Here is a 24,227-nt window from a genome sequence, read left to right as displayed (position 1 = left end):
GCTTCTTTAAAAAAAAAAAAAAAGGAAATCGTTTAAGATGTGGGCTATTATTAAAATAACGAAAAAAAAAATAAAATTTAACTCTTTTTCTGTGAATTTTCAAGTCTGTACTAAGTAGGCCATTTTGTACTTGATCGGAACACATGATTCTCTTAAATTTATACAATTCAATTTTTAATTCTTTTGTTGCAATAAAAGCAGCAGATCTGGAAGATACCTCAAGGCATAGGAGCGGGGTGATATGAGGTTTGAGGGTACATTTCACAAGAAAGAAATATTACCATGCCAGAAATTATCAAATAATGAGTAAAAGACATTAATCTGTTGCTCTCAAAGTTTAGTATTCTAGCTAGCCTTGTCTAAAAAATCTTAAACTTTATCACAGTTAAATATTTTTCGTATAGAAAATCTTCACATTTTTTTAAATAGTAATGCCTTTACATAATATTTTTACCACCAGTATAACAAAGAATACATTTATTAATGAAAACAAAAGCAAACGATAATGTAGACCTCACATACATTTAGAATACATAAATCATTCGACATTGAACGTATAATTGCTCCATGAATATTCAATGTAACCAAGATTATAGAAAGATCACTGTATTTATATTCGAAATATTCCAGCATACAGTTTAATCAAACAAGAATAACTGACGATCAAAGTTATTATTAAGTATTGTAATCAAAGGCTTGCAACGGAGAACAAATAAATTTCTAAAATTGGGTTGGCAACTACACAGTTTGGAACAGGATTATTTTCGTCTGCGGGCAAGACTCTTTTGCATAATATCTTTATTTAGTTTGTAAATTTATTTATGTGCTAGTGAGGAAGAATATTTTTCTTTCTGCATTTCGCTTAATAATTGCTTAATCAAAATATGGGAATTATTGTAACATTTCCATTTTTATTTCAGTATATAACGTATTTTATTTTATTTATTCGGTTTTGATATGAAGTAAATGTAAAGTGTATCAATTCAGTATCATTAATTTAAAATCATTATTGATTATAGAATTTTTAAGTAAATTCATTTTTAATTTTATTTAGTAAATTGTTACCAAATTTTTATAATGTTAAATTCGTATAGTAGCTTTTTTTTATTTAGTTTAGTTACATTACTAGAGAATAATGAATAAAATAATGGTAATAGGCTCTACATAAATCGGTTATGGTGGTTTTCTCCCCAATACGAAATTTACTCTCAATAATGTTTTGCTATTTAAAATTTTTAAAATATGTCACTGCATTGTTTGCGAAAATCTCGCTATAATTTAGCTTTTTGCAGAAAATGAAGGAAAGCTTATATTCATTCATGTAAATATGTTGCGTAGAAAAAAATATTTAAATAATTTTTGAATAAATTTTGAAGTAATTTGTAACAATAAAATGAGCATTTCCTACTTTTAATAATTTAACTGAAAATTTTATTTTTACAATAGCTTTTTGCACTAAAATACAATAATTTATTAATCCTTTGCTGAGCTACATACCGATTATATAACTGAGCTACATACCGAATGATATAGCTGAGCTACATACCGATTTATAGTGATTTATCAATTCTGTTGAATCTTCACTAAATTATTTTAAAAAGCATTTTCATTATGTATCGGGAAAGCTATACATTATGAAAAATATCAAATACACTGTTAGAAATTTCCCGAAAAAAATCATGGAACTTTTTCCCCTGCAGTCCCCAATTTGTGACACTGATCTATTAGAATAAAAGTCCAGGGTACGATACTCTCACTATCATGGGTGGCAGTACTATAAAGATGCTTAACACAAATAAGTCTAGTATTTCCCATTTCTTACGATAGCTGAAAGAACCAGATAAACAAATTAAACCGCATTCCTTGGTTCATTTCATAAACCACAATTCAACCACAATCTAACTCCAATGCCCATTACCTAACTAAAAACCTAGCTCCAATATCCAATAAAATTTCTTTTTTATGGTTTTGAAACCATAGTAGTTGAAAATGGTTAAAAAAAAAATCCGTATTGTTTTTATTCATGGTTTTTTGACCAAATAAGTAGTAAACGGTTTCAACACCGTAAAGATAAAAAATGTTCTTTATCGTAAACTTAACGTTTAATTGGATGGACCAACTGCTGCCGGTTATTTTATCGGTATTGCCGGTATTTTTATAGAATGAAAATTCTAACAGCGTATAAGAAAACTATCCACAACGATAAATTTCGAATATGATAATAACACGAGTATTATCGATAACTGCAATTATCGTATGCCATACAACAACGAATACTCTAATTTCACGAGTTTTATCGATAACGACAATTATCGGATGCCATGCAACAACGAATACTATAATTTCACGAGTTTTATCGATAATTATAGAATAAGATATTTTGGTGAATGTTGATAAATTTTACAGCACAATGATGAAAGGTTTAAATTAATGATTAACAATTGGTTAAATTAAATAATTTAAACTACTTGAAAAATGTCGTGATATTGGGATTTTTTTTCTTCAAATAAATTTATTTAACTCCCTTTCATATGGGTAACAAAAATATTGAATGCAATTAGTTAAACTGGAGAGGTAAATTAGTTGAATCGAAAAATATCTAATTAGGAAAAATCTACAATTCCTGAACGTATTTCACCATTTTAAAATTCTGTTTAAGTTTAGCCCTAATGTAGAATATTACACTAAACCAACAAAATAGGACAATTTGTAAGAAAAACAATAATTACCTATTTCCTTAAAAAAAAATCTTAATCTGATCGAAATGAAATGACGTTACCTGCTAATAAACGAGTGTTAAAAGTGGTTCATAGAACAAAAGTCGACGGTAAAAAGAAACAATCTATTACCTGATGCCTACGCTGTGGGGGGCACTTAACTCCCGCATACCCCCTATGTCGTTGACGGGAAGGAGGCCGTCTAATTACAGGTTACCCTAGGCGGTCCAGCACGGCCCTTTTATAGATATTTTTTTGTATTAGACACCTACCGCATCGTCTTCACCTATGCCGTAATGATCTAACACTCAGTGACATTACTCATCTTCACACCTTGGCTAATCCATGGTGCACACCTGGGGGTCTGCATGGCCATCCCCACCCCAAACAGGTTTCGTTTTTTTGTTCTCAGGCGCAGTCTTATTTCTTTTACTCTTCAGTTTTTCTTTTCTTTTGTAAATGTCTTTCTTTAGTTTGGACATTGTTATTTATTCATTCATAAGGAGGAGTAGTCATATTATTTTTTTTTAGTTTTATTAATCAAAAAAAGTTATTATGATAGTCGTTTGCATTCTTTATTCCATATCATGATATGAGTTAGATATTTCTATAGAATACTATAGAATAATTTATTGTAGATTTCGGACTTTTATGAAAATTATTTATATAAATTTACTTGAACCTAAACTAAGCTTTATCAATCCATCTAATCTATGTCCGTCCGTCTGTCGAACTATCTATTTAATTGTCTGACTCTCTATCTACCTACCTGTCGGTCTGTCTATTTTTCTATCTATTTATCTTTCTATCTCTCTGTCTATCTATCTTGCATGTAGATTATCCGTCTCTATAATCAATAGAGTCGAGTCAGGTAATTGCGGATAATTAAGAGTTGAGTTACATATGAGGTAACATTAGAAAAAAAAACAGGTAAAAAATATGCTTATACTTATGTACTTTTTCTGGTTGCTAAAAATATATTAGGTTGTTACTAAAATTTATAAAAATCATAACATGCAATAATTTTATGGATTATATTTTATAAGTGATGGATTATATTTTATAAGTAAATTTTGGTAGGGGATCGATCTAAGAAATCGTAAGCATAGTTTTGCCAATCTTTGAGGACTCCCTCTCTCCGCAAAAATAAGCAAATTCCCACCACACCCACTATGCTACGTAAGAAAATCGTAATATCCTCTCCTGCTCTCTTTGACTTTTACTGCAGTAAGATAATTTTATGAAAAAATTCAAATAAAAGATGTAGCTATGCACAAAAAAATTGATGCTTTAAATCATTTTCTAAAATTGCGTGCAGAACATATCATTAATGAATCTTTTATATTTTTCTTTAGTGTTCAAAGCTTCTTAATTCTGAAACAGTTTAAAGAAATTTTTTCCAGTTTTTTCTCCTCAAATTCAACTTTTATTTCAAATATGTAATTTTTCTGAGTATAACTTTTTGTTATTAAGTTTTTCTATTTTGCTAAAAAAAAAATTGAAGTAAAGGGAATTTTAATGTTAAGCACTGCCATTTGTCATCAAAAGTAAACAAATATCAAACACCATCGCCCTTAGCAGTGCTTGATTTATCGTAAGGCCTCAGAGGCACAAGTNCCCCCCCCCCCATTTCTGAGGGCCCCTAAATGTCTTCTTTTTTTTTCTCTTTTTTTTCAATTGCCAACCTGTAGAATGACCTTTCGTCATACAGGCATCTGAAGGGCAGATTTGTTGGCCACTCTTGCGGGGGCACCATATTAATTGGGCCAACGTTGCTCCCACATTAAGGACAGAGAGTATAGAGAAGGAAAGAACATCCATGCTTTACCCGGGATTCGAGCCCAAAGCGTTTCTGATGCAAGACTCCCCCTAAATGTTATAAATAATTTCATTTCGTGTTATTCCTTAATAATTGTCTATTAGGGCCGGGATAGCCTGGTTGGTAAGACACTGGGCCCATGCCATGTCAGAAGGCTCCCCGTGTAGTAAATGGTGACTGATGCACGCTAAATCTGTCGAGTCACAAAGTCCTCCATGCTCCTATAACAAATTAAACTCCTGGGGGTATGATCCAGGAGTTTCGTTGTCTTCTGGATTGGTTTAAAATTACAAGGCTACTGAGTTGGACATTATTAGACGTAAACCCAAAATCTGGGTCGGCTGTTCAACCACGGATTTAAAATAAAAATAAAATAATTGTGTTTTAGAATTATGAAATAACAAAAATTGGGATAAATATATGCTCAAATTTACTATCATATCGTAGTTTACTTATGCTATAAACACTTTTAAAAACACTTCATAATTAAACAGCATGTAAATTTGGTTTAAAGTGACGACTACGGGGCTTCTGACAGTTCTGAGCCTAGGGTCACTGCATTTCTAGAACAGGCCCAGCCCTTAGGGGCTTATGTAATATTTGAGCTGCCCCTTGATCACAATTACGAATTTTTTGAAACTATTTAATCAAATTATGTAAAATATATTCTCAACACCATCAATTACTTATCATCTATGGAACAATTTTAAAATATTTACTTAAATTTAAAGTCAATTAAGTAAAATTTCATTATAAATATAGGCTAAATGTTTAAAGAAGTGCTTTAAGGAGAAAAGCGATTTGTGAGGTTGATCCTCAGATTTTAACTCTTTTATTTTAGTGGGACTTTTAATAAATAAGATTTTGTGTTGTAAGAGATGAAATTAAAATTTTTTTTTAATTCACCAATGCCGAATATGGCAAGACAACTTCAAATGCGGGTCACAATGTAAACTTTTTGCAGTATTTTTTTGCGATTAATTGCATACCTAATTCCTAATACATTAAAGATTCATTTCATGTGGATTAACCAACTAATTATACGGTTTATTAAATATCAAAAGAATATATACACGATATTTAAAAATTTCTTTCTTACAGATAAGACATGTAAATTCTGCTTCTTCTTAAAGAATTTTAAAAAAAAATTTCATTTTGATTTTTAACTGTTTTTAACTTAAAAACTAGTTATACTATCAAATAATGGCAATTTTTCTTTGAATTAGTTTATAAGATTGACTTCGAAACATTAACGCTCAAATTTACTTTTAACTAACTAAGCAGCAATCACAGCTTCCAATAAAAAATTAAAATATGGTAGCCAATTTACTTTAAACTAACAAACATTTTTTTAAAAATTTAATTGAACGATAGCAAAATATTTAATTTTCAGACATCATTTTATTTTAAAAATATCACCATAACAAGTTTTAGAACTAGATATAATTGCTTTTATTGTTAATAATTCCGTAAAAATTATTATAACTCGTTTATTCCAAAAATAGGCGACAAATATCATAATTCGTCTACGTCTATCACTATTTTATTTTTTAGAAGACGCTGCAACCGCTTATTGAAGGCCTTTTGAAGTGATTAGCCGCAATTTTTTTCTAACGGTGATATTTTTACAAAAAACAGATCCTCAGTATTGTTTCAAAGTTGGTTTCTAAAATATACACTAGATGTCAGAACCATAGACAAAAACATCGTATTATAGAAATCGTAGTATTCTCTTCGAAAACAATAACTAAACACATTCTCTTAAGCTATTTGAAAATGTGGTTTATCATAATAATGCTTCAAACTTTTCAAGTGTTTAAATCAATTGATTTTTCAGATTAGTTGAATTCAAGACAAACGAATGCATATCAGAAACATCTGCCAAATGAGCATGAATTATCTTATTCTATTTACTTATTCCACGAATTGAAAGCTTTTAATTCACTAATGGGGCTTTTTAAAGAGCGAAAATAATTCAACGAGCGGTGTTCAAATTAAACGAGATAATTCATCTGAGTATGGGAGCGGCCCAATTATTTTGTTCCTGTTTGGCAGCTTGTACAAAATTAAAATCATGCTTTGCCACATGTTTTAGTGCTATGAACACTGAATATAAATCTATTCGAAGAAGTTATAGAAACATATTTATCATTGTGATATTTTGCAAAGTATCTTCCAATTTCGCTGAAATAAGAATTTAAAAAAAGCATTTTATCAAAAAAGTTCTTACAGTTTTGTTCTAAAATTGTAAGAATCAAGTATCATATGGTGATTCTGATTATGCTTACATGAAACCGAAATTATAGTGAATGTCAACATCCAGCGGTGAACACTTACTCGCTTTAGTGAATGTAATATTTAATGAATTTCATTATATCTCTCTTATACCAACAAATGTCGATATTCAAAATGCACTCACTGATGGTGAATGTTGAATAAGATATTTTTTTTAAATATTATATCTCAATTACCCATGCAAATGTCGATATTCAGCATACACTGATGGAAGGATTGTAAGAAAGGAAAAAATAACGTAAACGAATTTTTTTTTCTTCCCATTTTTTTTTCTTTCCATGTTGACATTCAATCACTGAATTTCAGACATTCACCAAGGCGATTTGTAATTCTTGATATTCGCCGAACAAAGTTGACATCTGCTGAATTTCGTACTTTCCAATGTAAAAATTTTAATGAGAGGTTAATTATTCAACACGAGTAGATTGTATAGTTATTAATAGAGGAAGTGTCTGACGACAATGTTATAAACAGATTAAATAAAACTCGGATAAGTTTTCTTACTCTTAAAAATTTTTAAAGGAATAAAAACATTTCACTCAAAGCTAAGCTAAGAATATTCAATACAGATATAAAATCTGTCCTCCTTTATGGAGCAGGAGCCTGACATGGAAAAAGAAATTCAAAAAACTCTAAATTTTTATTTGAAAAAAAAAATTTGCAAAAAAAATGCTTTCGAAAGATTTTAAGCTTGAAGTGGCTCCATAGGGCTAAAAATTAAGGCGTTCTTAAGAGCTAAACAAATAACAAAACAAGAAAGTATAAAAAGAAATTGGAATTAGTTGAGAAAACCATAAAAATATAAAATAAAACAGAAACGAAAAAAAAGAGGAAAACAAAAAACAACTTAGTGCAAGATAATTGGATACTTGCAACTCGGGAAGAAGACGATCACTGATCCATAGACACGTGATCTATGACCTCAGTCCCAGATCGCTTATAAACAAGATGACGTGTTAAAGTCGAGCTAAGTTTCTCCACATACGTTGGAATGTTAATTGACGTGAATTTAATTAAATACAACGTCGTATCTCATCGAATTTGTTAAAGTATAATTTTTTACCGTCTACATCTTTTACTTAACTTAGATTTATTATTATTTTTATGTCATTAATTGAAACCGTATATATTTTCGTTTTGCGTACCTGGCAACTTCGATGCATAGTTAGTTTATGTTCTACATGGTTTCGTGCCTGTCTTTGTGTTAAGCAAGAAATATGCAGTAAATGAATTAAAATCTTTGTGAGAGAATATAGAATGTGCCGCGTAAAAGAATTGATACTTGACAGGCTTAGCTTACTCGAATTAGAATGGAAATAACAGTTGCCAACGTAAACAAATGGCATATTTCAACAACCAATCAGGATCGAGATACCCACACCCTCACTGGCAGGTATCACATAATTAATAAATTGAAAATTGTTAGAAACGAGGTGAAACTGTTGGCTACTAATAGGGTGAGTTAGAAAAGTCGATGGTGAAGGCCTTGTGTGTAGAAAATTTGAGAATTGAAAAAAGCATGTGGTCTCCCAGGTAATCAGATAAGTTCAGATTTTCCACAAATTATAGAGCCAAGTTTGGCGAGGGAATCGATTGTGAACATGCAAGCCATGCTATTGTTATATTTTATTGTCAATATGAGCTAAGCCTTTGTCTAACTACAAGGCTAGTAAGAATATGCACAAGTTATTATTATTATTTTTCTTTAAGAAAATGAGAGAGAGAGAGAGAAGAAAAGGAAATTTTTACACTTTTGGCGTTGTTGCTTTTATGCCAACATTGGATAAATTTATAGTATAGTAGAAGTAATAAAGATAATCCGTTGCACTCAATTTGGCAATTAAGGATTCAGAATCAAGTCATAAAGCAACGAACGAGGCGAAGAAATAATAATCGGCTTTAGATATGATAAGTGAGTTTTATAACACGGATACGACGTTGGAGGTGTGAATAAAATAATAAAAATTTTGATTCGGCTTGTTTTACGTGATCAAGAAGATTAACTTTTTCTGGCATGAGGGTAGAAAAAAGATTAACATCATAAATAAATAAATGGGTGGTCAAGAAACATACGATGAAAGAAGTAATAAATTTGAAGCATCAAAATCATTAGAATTTTATACATTGTTATAAGATGAAATTAACTAAAAAAAAATTTATATTTTAGTTAAACTCTGTTTTTAAGAAAAGTTCAAAATATTGTCGTAAATTACTTAAAAGCGAAATGCATTTTATCTAAATGTTAATAAGATAAAAATTTCTTTTTATTATCGGTACAATTCTTTATTTTAAAGCTCATATCAAATTTATATCTCAATATTCAAATCAGATTTATGGCTTTATTTTTATTCTTATTAGAATTATTAACGTATATATCATAAAGCAAAACACGGCAAAGAAAATTTACAATTTTTTTAAATTCTTACTCATTGTCATGTTACAAAATTGCGTAGATTACAAGTTGTTTCATTCGAAAATTATTATTTTATAATTAACTCTCAATTGTACAATAGTTTCTGCAATAGTGTAACTTACGAATTTCTAAGGCTGGTTTAAATTAACCTTAAAGGAAGGTATCCAAATTGACATGTTTTTGTATGCTTAGCTTATCTTCAAAAATTGTCAAATATTTGAATTCGATTTGCCAAATCAAATTGATATATTCTATGTAAGGTTGAAACAAATAAATGACTGATTTTTTCTCCCCAAATAAATCTTCAATATGCTGTAATACACTTTACAGATTTTTTTTAATAATAATATANAACAAATTTAAAAGAATTCCGAAATCTGATCGTGTCTCCTCCATTACTGCAGGGTAGTATATATTATATAAACTAGAAAGTAATAGTTAGCAATTTATGCTAAAAGAATCAATAACATGAGCACTAATATATATATATATATATCAAAATCAGTATAATTTGTTTTTTCCCCTTCGTTTTTTTTCTTTTTTGCTAAAATTTAAATGTTATCAAATTTTAGTTTGTTCTGAACTCAATATTTGTGATTTGTCGCGTGACGAGATATGCATAATCTCACCTGTACCCTGGCTTCGGTGAGACTCGTCTTCTGAGCAAGCTCTTCTCTCGAATATATATCCGGATATTGGGATTTTTCGAATGCTTTCTCTAATTCCTCTAGTTGAGTAGCGGTGAAAGTAGTTCGAGATCGCCTTTGCTTCCTTTTTAAAGTAAGGCCCGGTTCTGAATCACAATCTGAGCCTCCTTCTTCGCCGCTTGCTAAATAAAAAAAATAAAAGAGACTTATTAGAATGCAATTGCTTTCATTTGAAAACTAAAAAAAAGTTCTTGTTTTTGTTTGCACTCATTTAAAATGTTAGCGTCAAATGTCACTTATATAGTTCAATTTCTCATTTAAAAAAAAAAAAAAAACATTTTGTGGGGAAACGATGAGGCATTTACTTCTGTAGAATTTATTCTAACTTAAGAATAAGGAGCTTTAAATGTTGTTCAGAATTTATGTACCATAGAGACCGAGTTTGCTTATTTCTGTCAACTGCTTTTATGACGATTTATTATTTTCTGATATTCTCAAAGATTAATAGTAAATCCATTTGTTTTTGTCTTAAATTGTTTGAAAATTGATTGTGTGGTGAAGGTTATCTCGACCTTGTCAACCTTCATCTAACAAGAGGTACCTCAAGATAGAATCAAGTTAACATGTCTTATATGCTAGTGAATTGGTATTTAATACTTACAGTGGTATTTACGCCACATTACTCCCCTTCCAGAATTTTAACTGTGATAGAATTCGATGAGCGTATACCACTGGTGAATTCATGCTGTTTATTTATTTATTTGAATTTTGCTCATTATATTTTTATTTTTTTTTATTTATAGCATTTTGCTCATTATTACATTTTTTTCTCTTCAATATTGTTTACTGACTGGAAGACTTTATTTACTTCACAGGATTTTTTTTCTTCCTTTAAGCAGTATTTTTAGGCAAATCAATTGTTTAATGTGAACCATCCACCAATGTTAGCAAGTTCATATCACGTCCGGGTCACCATTTTGGGGATGTTTAAATCGACCATGTCAACCTTCATTTAGCAAAAAATACCTCAAAATAGACTTAAGTTAACATGTCTTATATAATTAGTGAATTGGTATTTAATATTTATAGTGGTAGTTACGCAGCAATTGTACCAAAGCCGGGAAACATTGCAGTTATTTTTTTGTAAACCTTACAGCTCTAATGTAATAGAAGAAGAAGAAAAAATCTGTGAAAATTTATTGCACGTTTTTATAAAGAATTTTATTTTCTATAAGACTAAGTCTAAACCTATGTAAAGCATTTACGATATGAATCCATGAACACTTATTTGTCTGATACTTAACCTATTAGCGATTTTTTTTTCTTCAATAATAACAAATCTCTTTTTGGCCATATTATTTTCTTCTAAGAATCCTCCTATAGCTCATCTTTGTGGTCCAAAAAGCATTACACAAACTCCTCATCCCAGACACCATGCTTAAATTTCAGTGACAAATCGAATCTTATGAGAAGAGGGTTCCGCGTCGTCACTTTTGTGACAAATTGTAGTAATCCGCACTCTGTCACAATAACCGAGGAACACAGATAAAGAACAAGCCAATCTTTGTGTGACAAGAATCTTCTTGGCCACGTGGACCTCACGCTTGTCTTGCAAGCAACACTTCGCTATTATAAAGGACTGTGTCTCTTTCTTTGGCAAACTGTATGCTTAGGAATTTTCATTTATGAGTGCGCCACACACATGGATGATAGATATCGATGCAATCCAAAGTGATGAGACACTTGAATGAAATGCTTATATAAACCATCTTAGAAATTTATAGATAAAACCTCATTTTGATACAGTTGGCTTGACTAGAACCAATGGTATTCTTTTAAGTGGGGCTCACTATATACCTTTTTTAAATCGACGAAAATAATTTTATTCATTTTTTAACGTAATGTTTTATACTAAACATTTTACAATAACTTCATTTGTGTTGACTAGAACGGCTTTGGCATGGGCTCTAGATGGAAAACGAAAAAGAGGCCGGCGGAAACTAACCATCAGATAAATGATAATAAAGAAAGGATACAACTTGGTATGGCTAAGTTGGGGGATTGCAAGTCACGGACCGGCAGCAATGGCACGCCAAATTTGTAGCCTCATGAGCCACCTGGCGTAAAGAGATATAAGTAATTTTTGTCGATAAAGGCAGGCACCAATTTTACTGAGGACAAAAAAATTTAATACAAAACAATAAAAAGAACTTAACGATTCATTTAATTATCGAGTAAAAAAAATTGTAACTCAATTATTTTCCATCTTCTGATATCTTTTTTATCCATAAACATATCTTTCTTCGCACGCAATGTATTAATTTTAATTATATTAACCAGGAGTGGCTTAAGATTAAAAACAGGAGTGGCACATCCGATTTTCAGTTAAATGTATTATTAAACATAAGCATTTAAAATTTAGAATTAAGTAAATTAGCTATTAACATCAACGTTTCCCTCTCCTTTTACAAGTCAATTTCGAAACATTCCAGTCATTTAGAATCATTTATCAACGAAACAGATATTACATTATATCTTTTTTAAATCGTCTGAAATAATTGAGACAAAAGCTTCGCCAAACAGTGAAAACAGATACGTTTAACTCCATTACTGCGCCAAATTTCATAACCAACCTGATATCCTATTACAATATTCATGTTTGTCAGAGGGTATAAAAAAATAAATTATTCTTGACCTACAACATAAAACATTACAATCTACTTCATACAAAAAATAAGTGAGAACACTTTCGAAATTCATTAAATTTAACCCTCAGTTAATGAGTTTCGTGCAAATCGCGCCACCCTTGGCTCGAATTTCACAAGGGGTCGCACGTCTGTAAACGGTGTTCTTTTTCTGCTGTTCAAACTAATGATGATTCCTCTGTTTTGCGGTAACCTTTATAGTCAGTCTGGCTGCCTTTTAATTCTTTTGGCCTATTTGACCCCTTTTGCATCAAAGAATAGCGAAAATGAATACTTAGCATATTCATTTAAGTCTTAAAGTTGATTGGAAAAAAGAAAAAAACCAAGCAGTAAAATAAGATTTTTTTTAAAAAAATAATTAAATTAAGTAATGTATGATCTAATTTAACAGAAATTATTTATTATTAAACATTAGTCAGACTACTTTATTTATTATTTTGTAAGTTCGTTAATAGTAAAGGCGTGAGAAATCAGAAAAATTTTGCTCATGTTCTGAATATATATAATGTCCCATATTTCCTATTAATATTGGTCTTCTTTTGGTCTATTTTACCAATTTTGGTTCAAAGAATGTAAACTTATCAAACGCATAAAGGTTCATTGAGAAAAAATCACACTATAAACAAATAATATTTAAATAAATAAATAAATATATTAATAAAATAATCAAAATAAATTGCTATTTTATACTTTTAAACATTTCATTTATATTTTATTCATATTTTTTCTTAATTTATTTTTTCGTAATTTATTTTCTTACTCTCAGTTTTTGCTAAATTTTATGAACCTTTTTAAATCAGACATCATTTAGAACTCTTATTTAATATAATGCGCACTTTTTCGCCAACAACAGACATGTCTCTCTGTAAAATTGATTAATTAATTTATATATTTTTAACCCGATTGTAAACGGTTGCAGAAAGTTACATTGCCTTTTATAATTCATGACTATTAACTATTATTTAACAATTTGATTCGCAAAAAAGTGAAACGAAGGAAAACTGAGAAAAGTATTAAAAATAAAAAAATTTTAGACGAAAATTAGTTAATAAATAAAAGATTGAATAATCTGATTAAATATTTTTTTTTATATATAAATTATAATCTAAAATATCCCTTTTTAAGCAATAAGAAAATTTCTAAAGTACCTTAAGGTTTCTGAGGCGTTTTTTTCATCTTCTTTTTTTTCTTTTTTTTTCTCTAAGGAAATGGTGAACACAACAAGAGTTTCAATAAATAATAAATCCAATTTGTATATTTGTTTTGATTTATTAACAAGCAATTAGAAATACAAGTGCTAAACTCTCATCTGTTATGTGCTTTAATTTTAAAAAAAAAATTCAATTTAAAAAAATGCTATTTAAAAAAGTAAACTTTATTTTATTTCCAAAAGGTATAATCATGATGAACTTTTATGACATGACATTTCTCCTTTTTTGTGTGTAAAACTTTCTGATGTGCAAGAAATATTCCGGACTGTTATTAATTTTAGTGCCAATGTATAGTATAACTTCTGATTCCAATAAAATTTAATTATGATTTCCATTCGTTTTTATTTTTACGGATGAAACTTACAAAAAATTTTAATATGTAATCATTGTTCCAAATATATAAATTTCAGTTGCAATTTTAACTTTTTTATTGTCACTTTTGCAATTTTAACTGTAACTTTTGGAGCTCACAACTTTCATTTGCAATTTTAATAACTTTCATTCACCATCAAAGATAGAGTAAAATCACGAGCTTCTTCTCCAATAACTGGCAGATAAGTCGTCAAATTTGTTAAACAGCAATTGGTAGCTTCATGCCAGGAGATACCGAGTCAACTGTGTCAAATGTTTCCACTAATTTGCGAAATGCGATTTTGGCATCGAATCCAAATCAGTTTCAGAAAGAGTTAAAGTAATTTCGTGTCTTTACATTTGAAAGGAATAAAAATGTTGACGCTCTTTGTGGTTCGTTCTTACAATTTTTGCAAAAACCTTAATTATAGTTTGCCCTTTTTAACATGGTTTTTCGAATTTTTTCGCCAAACACACTTTCTTCACGGTTTAAGTGCCTTAAACTATATATACTTGCGGTGAAGAATTATCCGGGCTTTAGAACTGACAAATAATTTTGGCGACATTTTTCCACCCAGATGAAAAATTATCAAAATAATTTTTTTTTAATCTCAATTTTGGCTAAATTTTTTGAGCTGTATAAATTTGTAGCTATACAGCTCAAAGAAAATATTAAATTGTGTAGCACCATGCACTAGTTGAAATTCTGAGCACGGTAGCTTAGTGGAAGGAGATCAAAATTTCGATGGGCATTAAGTTCTCTTAGACGTTGAAATAGCTAGAACAATTTAGTTTGTAACTGTTCAGAAAACGATTGATACTTATATTGTCATCCAATGCAAAATTCCAGTTAAAATTTAAACACACCTGCTTATTAAAAAGTGGTTAGAATATTCATGAAGCGATAAATTCCAGAAACGATAATCGAAACAAATTTTGCTTGTAGTGGACAGGAAAAGATTAAAACTTATATTGTTCTTAGACACAGAACTACAGCTGAAATTAGAAGGTCTAAGTTATTCGGAAGGTAATCGAAAATTTGGAAAAATTTTGTTTGGTGATAATAGTCTTCCTGTAGCTATAATGATACCATTTAAAACCTTCATCGCCACTTAGCATTGTGATGCCAAAAGAGATTTGAGTGCACTGGCTAGTTGGAAAGTGGTTGTAATTTCTATTACAAAATCTCCACATCACAGATCTAAAAGAGATTTAATAAAAACTGTATTAATAATAAACGGAACGTTTTCAATAAATGTGGTGATTTAAAAATGAAATTAGTTTTTTTCTCTTAAATTATAGCATTTTAATTTACATTTTCATCTGCAGAAGTGGTTCACTTTAATTTCAGAATTGATTACTTTAAATGGGAATTTTTTAAATTAATATAAATAATTCATAAAAATATTAATGTTATGAAAATGAAAAAGTAGTTTTTACCAGTTCTAAAAGTCATTCTCATCTAAGTCAATTGTGATCATTAAAATATATTTTAGAATAGTTCTAAAAAAACTAAGTCAAAACATAAAATTAAGACACCGTAATAATCGTCGTATGAAAATTATAAAATAAAAACATTATCATTTTAATGAAAAACCGAGCTAAGTTAAATCAATGCTAAAAAAAAAATAATAAAAAAAACATTTGACAAAAAGTATTCATCTTCTGTGGTGTGTTTAGGATATAATCACTTAGGATCTAAGATTTTCACTTTTATCTTTAAAAAAAAAAATTCTCGAATTTAATTTGTAAAATTTTTTTTCCATCCTTCAAATTTTATGAACTATCGTTTAATTTTCATGTTTCATGTACAAAAAATTTATGTCTTTTAGAAAAATTTTGCATTCTAAGGTCCCTGTTTAAATAACCATTTAATTTTTTTTTAATAAATCTGATTTTTTCTGATTATATAATTTTGATTGAAGTTTTTTTTTCTTCCCAAGACAGAAGGATACTATTGCCTTCTTTCACATTTCATCGTTATGATGAAACTAAAGAGGTATTTTAATTATAAATGCTGCGCAATTTTAAAAAATTGAAAATTTTAAATTATTAAAAATTTTTTTTGAATATCACCAGTTTGAAGCCTCTTAGAGCCCTTAGCAGATGACCATTTTCACCACCCTTGATTGTTCTGCATTCTACTTCTTATTCAATGGCATATTTAAAAGAAATATATTCCATTTATAAGAATGAGTCTCTTAAGTAATGCTACGATGTCTGCATAACTGCGGTCTAATAATTTTAAATACAAACTCTTTTTATTATAACATATCAAATCTATTGTTTAATAAAGTTGTGAACGCCATCTTATCAACTTTTTCCATTATGATTTTTATTTGAATATTTATATTTCAGATGAAACTCAGGAAGGTGATTCAGGTTATGTTAAGGAACAGCATTGCGCGTAAGTGATTTTGCCGGAGAAGGAGTAAGAGATAGGCGCTATTGTTAATTGTCGAAATTCGATTGTGGTTTAGAGTGCTAAATGATGTCTGATTTAGAAAAAGATGCGTCCGGGTAATGCTGCATTGGAGTAAGTTCTTACACATTTTATTTTATGACCGCCGTTGAACTGTCAACCCAATAAGTTCTTATACATTAAAAATTTAGACAGCAAACGCTTTTTATTTTCACAAAAACTGTAACTTTCATTCCATATTGACGTTTTATGCCATTTTCACAATAAGCATAGAGGGCAGCATTAGCTATAAATTGGCTGAACTTGACTTAAAATGAATAACTGTTGCAAACTTACAGCTATTATGAAAATAGCATATTATTCGCAAAAAGCGCTATTTCATACGATATTCATTCTATTATTGATAATGTTTATGAATATTATAATTATTCTGATTTAATTTTTATGAATATAGTAAATACTTATTAAATGATAATTCGACAAAGCTTTAAAGTTCGACAAAGCCCTAAAGTAAAATCGTTGCCCCCTTAATATGAATATTTAAACACAAAATGATATTTTAGAAAAAAATAATAATAATTTAGACATTTTACTAAATATTAATTCTTGGTTCAATAACTTCGTTTACAAAATAAAATAAAAGAATTTAAGAACAATTTTTCTTGAACATGAGTAAAATCGTTTGAAAAACTTAGTTTGAGAACTAATTGCAATGTTCTAAAATTTTCTAAAAAGAAAAAAAAGTAATATATTGAGCAGGAAAAGCTTAGAGATCAAACATTCCAACACCTTCAAAGTGTAATTTAACCTGGCACGCGACTTTTACTTATTACTTTTATTGTTATATCTGGCACCCTAAGTCACGCGTCTGAAAGATTTATAGCCCAACATAGTGCGGACCACCCGGAATTTTACCCCTCTCACATGTTTTAATTCCTCAACCCCGCCTGTAGTAAACCAATATGTCTTGACTACTATTGTAATTAACATTAATCCGTTGTTTTTCATCTTTTCTTCCATCCTCAAAACGAATCGTGTATACCCAGAGGGCGTTGCAAACGTGTTTGCTTTTGTTTCTGAAGCTTGAGAAAAAATGACTCAAGAGAAGCTTTAATAGATCGTCTGCGTAATCGAATTATTGAAGTAGGATTTTCACTGACATTCGGAAAAAATCGATTTGCGTAGGGTAGCATTACACTGTTCCGTTCCGTCTCTTTGAGAAACGCGTTCTGCAAGTGTATCTGTCAGCAATACTTATCGCTGTAACTTTAACTGTGTTCAAGCAATTAGTTTTGGTTTTCAAATTAAATTTGGAAAATGACGGTCATGAAGCTAAAATTGATTGGATGTAATGTTAAAGATCGAACTATGCATGAAAGCGTCTGATTTTCACCTGTTTTTATTTAGCAAATGACGAATGTTTAGTTAGAAAGCTCAGTTCAGTTCCGTTCCATTCATTGAAAACATGAAAAAAAAAGAGAAAGAATGTAGTAATTTTTATTCAAATTAAGAGCATCTAAATTAAGAGTTATAAAAGCTAAGAATAAATATTGTATATAAGAACATGGAAAGTATCTCAATTAAAGAATGAAATATCACCCTTTTCTATTTGAGTTGCATATCCTTGAAAAAATATTTTGTTTCCTGGACTTGTTTATTACAGAGTTTTTTTTTTATTTTATTCATTTAATTTAATTATTAGTAGGGTGGATTTTCTTTCATATTGTACTAAATAAGTGTAAAAAAAAAATTTTTTTTGGAAAAATTTCAATTTTGAAATATCGATTTGTCTCAAACAATTTATATTATAATTTTTTTCTGTGGGAATCATGCATTTGCGAATGCTAAAATGTTTATGTTTCAACCCAAGAATAATATCCGTTTTTTTCTTCTTTTACGGAGCTACAGCTCCCACCGATTTTAGGAATAGAATAATATTTTATAGAGTGATGTTTGTTTTTATTCGTTATTTTAATTGAATGGTCAAGTTCATTATTGTTTTTAACCCTCCGAATAATATCCGATGTTTCATAATAATTTTAATACACTGTAATTTTCACAGAATATTTTATTTAATCGTATTATGATATACTAGTTACGTTATTAGCTAACATGCTCGTAAATCATCTTAAAAACTCAACAAATTTATATTTTGTTTTTTTTTAAAAAATTATTATTTATTTGTAAAGAGAGTGTATGAATGAATTTTTGTTGTTTTATTCAAGACACAATGTTTAATTTGAGAAAGAAATATGTTTTAACTTCAATGATTAATGATTATGCAATTTAATTTCAAGCAGTTGTTAGTTCTATAAAGACATTTAACGCGGGCATAATTTTCCAGTTTCTGTAAACGTAGATTATAATTTTTATGGAAGTGATTGAAACTTAGAATTGAAAGAAAAAAAATTAATTAAAATAAAACTCTATTATAGGATATAAAAGGAAGTAAAACTCTAAATGAATTACATCGAATAAGGGCATTTAAGCCACAATTTTCTGTCTCGATTTAAAAAACCACCGTAGACTATCAAAATCAAAGTAAAAGATTATTGTTTGACGAATGACACAATAAATTTGGTACATTGCCCATCGGCGAAATCTCAATCATTGAATAAAACCACCATTTGAAATCTGCGTCTCAGCAATCTGAGGACCATGTCACAATCATTTGAAGTGGCAATTTTAACGTCGTCTCGCTCTTTAAACTTTCTGCAGGGCCTCGAGGAATAAGCTTGATAAGACGGAGAGAGATTCATAGGACCTTTGAGGCTCATAAAGACGCCGCCAAAAGTATTCTTTTTCTGTCTTCTTTCTTCCTTTCTTGATCCCAAAATGATGCCAAATTGAAAGAATAATCGCTCCTAGAGGTATTACAAAATAGGTCTTTCACTTCAAATGCCGCGGTTTTTTTTTTCTTCAATAAATTTATCTATGCGTAAATAGTTTTTTTTTTTTTTAATCCAAAAACTTTAAAATGAAAGTGCAAATACGAAAAAAAGAGGGAATTTTTTCGTTTATTAGATATGCAATAGTACCACTTTAAACCAGAGGCCTCCATGGGTCCCGACCCAAGATTCTGTTGCTGGAACTTTCGAAGTAAACCTAAGAACTTAGAGAAACAAGAGAAAACACTTAGAGAAACAAGAAAAGATTTGCATATTGAAAATATGCACAGATTTTTCAGTTTAATTTTCTTCCTGATAATTTTTCTATTTTTTTTAAATTTTATTATTAATAATTTTTGCGCAATTATTTTTATATCTGTTTTACTTAGTAAAAAATTATTGTGCATTTTATTTAAAATCAAAATTTTTTATCGACTTATATCGATATTCATGTTAATTAACTTGTTCATTTATTTTGGAAATCAAAACACAACGCAATTGGGAGTGATAGTTTTAAAATGAGTGCTTAGGTTCATACATTGACCAAATATTATAGTATTTAAAACATTGCTGTTTTCTGCGCAATTTACATCCCAAATCTGTGCTTTAATTCATATTTAGTTCAAAAACAGTTTGAAAAGTTTAACATTGAAAAGAAGAAAACAATTTTTTTTTTAAATTCACCATTTATAAATAGATTGTTTTGAAAAAAGTAAATTCGTTTTTTTATTATTTCATATTTTATAACAGTCGTTGAAGAACCGACCCAATTTTGACTTTACGACTATCAACGTTCAACTTCGTAGCTTGCAATTTTGAGCTCAACTCAGAAAACAAACAAACACCTGAATCCAGCATTGGGACAAGCTAGCCTCAATGGGGGACTTCTTGATTGAATGAACCCGTATTTGTGTTACACGGAAAGAAAAATCACGAAAATCTCCCATGGTTAACCAGGCGATAAAGTGATTCTAACCCATGATCCGGCTACCACTGAGGATATTTTGCGTCAGCACTATGGTCTGAGAGAGCCGGAGGCGAAATTCTTATCGATCAGTCACCGCTGTGATTTGAACTTGGCTCACCACATAGGAAGGCAAACGCCATTATCCCCGACTCCTTTTTCATTTTTTAGAGATTTAATTTGATTTTAAATACTTTGTAAGAAATTTGCATGTACTTTAAAATAATATTTTTTCGGTTACAAGTTGTTTTATTTTCTTTTGCTTTATTTTCTTTCTCTTCCTTTTCTTATCATAGATTTTTTTTAAAAATAAAACAAAACATATGAAAGTTGCATAATATTTCACAACAATACTTTGTATGCTGTGCAAAAGATTATTATTTTAGCTAAAAGATAAAAGGTAAAGTTTGTCCTCAATTTAGCATCATTAAAATTCTACCTTACATAACCAGTCAGTGGCATAAAAATTTTATTAAGTTTTATCCCTTAACAAAATACACTTTCAAACCAATATCATAACACAAGATAATGTTAACAAAAATGATGTGGAACTATCAATTAACTCATGCAAAAGATTTAAATTAATATCGGTTTCTAAATGTTGATCTAGGTCAAAAACGGGCGGTTATATCATACATTTCGAACGTGTAATAAAAAAATCAGATACAGAAAACGAACACCTTGTTCTTTGCGTGCGATGCTATCATTACTCCATTTTTACATACCTCCGTATCATCAGAGACAAAGCTGTCATTGTGGTAAGACGACTCCATTTACTCTTGCTATATAATAGTATAGCCCTTAAACTTGCTGGTTATTACTCGCGCATTAAATGTACCCTTTCTCATTTTTTTTTCTTCCTAGACGGTGCTTCCCTCCTTCCTCATGTTCATTCATTTTTATTTTACTTTGGTTAGTTTCTAATCGTGACTGCAACTATCGGTCTTTCCTTGCTTGTGTAATTCATTTTTCTCCTTAAATTTCGATACTAAAGATGGCAACATCACGAAGTGTCTTCCGGGCAGATGCTTTGAATAGAATGCGTTCGTAAAGTAATGCATTATTTAAGAGCTAAATCTTATTTTTAATCAAGAGGAGGTAAAAAGTTTTTATTCATTAATTAAAGGCGGAAAAATAATTCTTGTTAAAACGGGACTACAAATTTAATTTTAATTAAAATCAAACATTTTTTTTAAAAAATTTATTCGAATTTTATCCGAGTTCTACCATTTCCATTCTGATGTTTGATAGCATAATAACATCAAACAGTAAGTAGAATAATTAATTCTTGAAAATTATTAGAAACAAATTCATTTAAATAAGGAGCTTTTTCCACATTTCAATGCGTACCAGAATAGTTTTAGTCTTATTAATAGAATTCCTTGTGTTTCCTTTTAGTATATTCGAATAAGCTTGATTTAATAGAGTTCGAGATTACATCTTTTTAAAATTTTAATGATTAATAATAAGATGAACTTCAGTTTTTTTTTCCACGATTAAAAAAAAATTACAGAATTTAAATGACAACTTTCGTGATAACAAAAAAAAGTAAGAAAAATATATTAAAATATTTTTGGTGCATTTGGAGGCAGGAAATCTAAATGAATAAATTGAGAGCAAAAGAAGCAAAGGAAAAAAATAATCAAGGAATTAATTTAAATTTTATCCTACTTCACGTCGACTGATACCGAAAATTATGGAATCGATTTTTATCAATTAATTTATGGGTCCCTTCAAATTTTGCAATTCAGTATAAATGCAATTTTTTATGGTCAACGGAAAAAATAATACATTTATTTTTGGCATAATATTTGGCAAACTTTCGACAGCGGGCTTTATTGAATATGAAAGGTAAAAAATGTATTCGTCATTTAATAAATATAATATAGTTGTACTAATAAAAAATATTGGACTATTTGGACAATTTTTTTTAAAGATTATTTTCCATTTTCAAAATGTACTTACTAATAATTGTCAAATAGTAGACATCGAATAAGCTGATATTTTAAGTTTAAAAAAGTTAACCAGAAAGTTTTGAAAACACTGTCTAAAATGTAAAAATGGAGCTACTATTTTTTTAATCTTATCATTAATTGCCACAATTGTCGTAACTGTCACTGAACCGTGACATTCTTCATAAAATAATAAGATTTAGTCATATATTAATAATAAATTATTAAGTAAATGATGTTGCGTGAAATACAAGTTGCACAATTTTAAACTAAACATTTAATTTCAGTAGCAATCAATTTTAACCATATGATCATTTGCGTTTTATTTTGTTTGTTACTTTTTTGAGGAAAAAAAGTATAATTCATAATGTTGCATTGCATTAAAAAATAATAATAAAAAAAGTAAAAAATTTGTTTAGGATTTAATGAAAGAACGTTAATAGAAATTTCTATTCAATTTTCTTTCTTCAAACCAATTTGAAACTTTTTTTTTTCTATATGTAGTGTATGAAGGAGAAAAACGACTGCCAATTTATAATTCCCCATAATTACACGCAGACGATTTAATAGAACAAGGCTAAGAACTATCCAATACAACCTATTCAAAAGGATAAAAAAAAAAAGGCGAAATTGCCGACATTAAAATAAACCAACTATTCTTCCTTTTATGCAACCAGACCATTCTTGATTACCTATACATAATTCCGAAAAAGAAAACGATCATAATAATAAAAAAAAGTCCTTTCGTTTTGTCGTCTGCAGAAAAACACAATCCAATACAACTCTCACTGTAACCCTTTTCAATCCATGTGACGTGTTCAACAAAACGTAGTCTTTAATAACCTACATAACAATAAACACTTCAAAAAGAACAATTCAGACTTGAGAATGAACGAGAAATAGGGAGGGGTCAGATCCTAATTGCAAGGGTTAGTCAAGTAGGCGTGGCTGGCGGCTTCTTTTATCTTCAACTGCTGTTCCTCCGATCACGAACTCTATCCCCCAAAAAATGTCCGTTTTGTTTCTTTTATTTATTTTTTGCTCTGGGGGCGTGTCCAGAACGTTTTCACGCAGCGGGTGGCGCAGGCTTCCCTAAGTCACGTGTTTATGAAAGGAAAAAGAGAGGCGAGTACGGATATTTCAGATTGGGATGTAGGAGTTGAACATATGATTGATGCGACTTCGGTGAATTTGATCCTATACTTTTCTGTCTTGTTTTTTCACGTAATCGTTATAGATTGAAAATGCTTTAATAGGAATGTTTAGAGTTATGTTGAGTTTGAAATAAAGGCTATGAATGTATAAAAAGTCTGATAATTTTAACGATATTTGATGAACAGAGTAACATTTAAGCGCCATTGAAAAATATGAAATAAATTTCAATATAAATTTAATATAAATTTCAATACGAATTAAAATAATGTTTTATGATTCACCCTCTTCTGCACGCACACACTCCTCTTTTACCATTCAATTGCATGCAAGCTGTAAAAAAATGACAAGGGTCCATTAAATTATAGCAAGTCATTCAAATATTCATAAGCAATCGCTTATGAATATTTGTTTTCAGAACTATGCAAATTGCAAACCTCATAGAAGTTCAAAATGAAGAATAAAACAAAGAAAAATTATAGACATATGAAAAAAAGGGGAGTGGGAAATAATAAGTAAAAAAATAACAAATAACATTTTATTTAAAAAAAAAATGTTAATTTAAAAACCGGAAGAAAAAAAACAATATCAGAAAGCAATCAGAAGTTTTGCGGAAAAATCGTGTGGGCTGAAAAAAAGATTATATCTTTTTTTTCCGGTTTTTAAAATAAAATTTCATCTTTTTTTTTTT

At 29.4% G+C, this 24,227-nt stretch overlaps 1 protein-coding gene across 1 annotated transcript in view; it reads right to left on the bottom strand.

Annotated features, from left to right (window-relative positions):
* LOC107436125 (protein gooseberry) overlaps positions 1–24,227 on the bottom strand; it is a gene marked incomplete in the record, with an annotated part of 85,424 nt that overhangs the window by 7,161 nt on the left and 54,036 nt on the right. The window contains 1 exon segment of the mRNA XM_043051558.2: positions 9,874–10,073. Coding sequence (XP_042907492.1) covers positions 9,874–10,073 — 200 coding nt within the window.

The sequence above is a fragment of the Parasteatoda tepidariorum genome, chromosome 10 (assembly GCF_043381705.1).
Source record: "Parasteatoda tepidariorum isolate YZ-2023 chromosome 10, CAS_Ptep_4.0, whole genome shotgun sequence".
NCBI lineage: Eukaryota > Metazoa > Arthropoda > Arachnida > Araneae > Theridiidae > Parasteatoda > Parasteatoda tepidariorum.
Note: the sequence above shows the minus strand (reverse complement) of the source record. Positions and strands in the feature narration are given on the sequence as shown.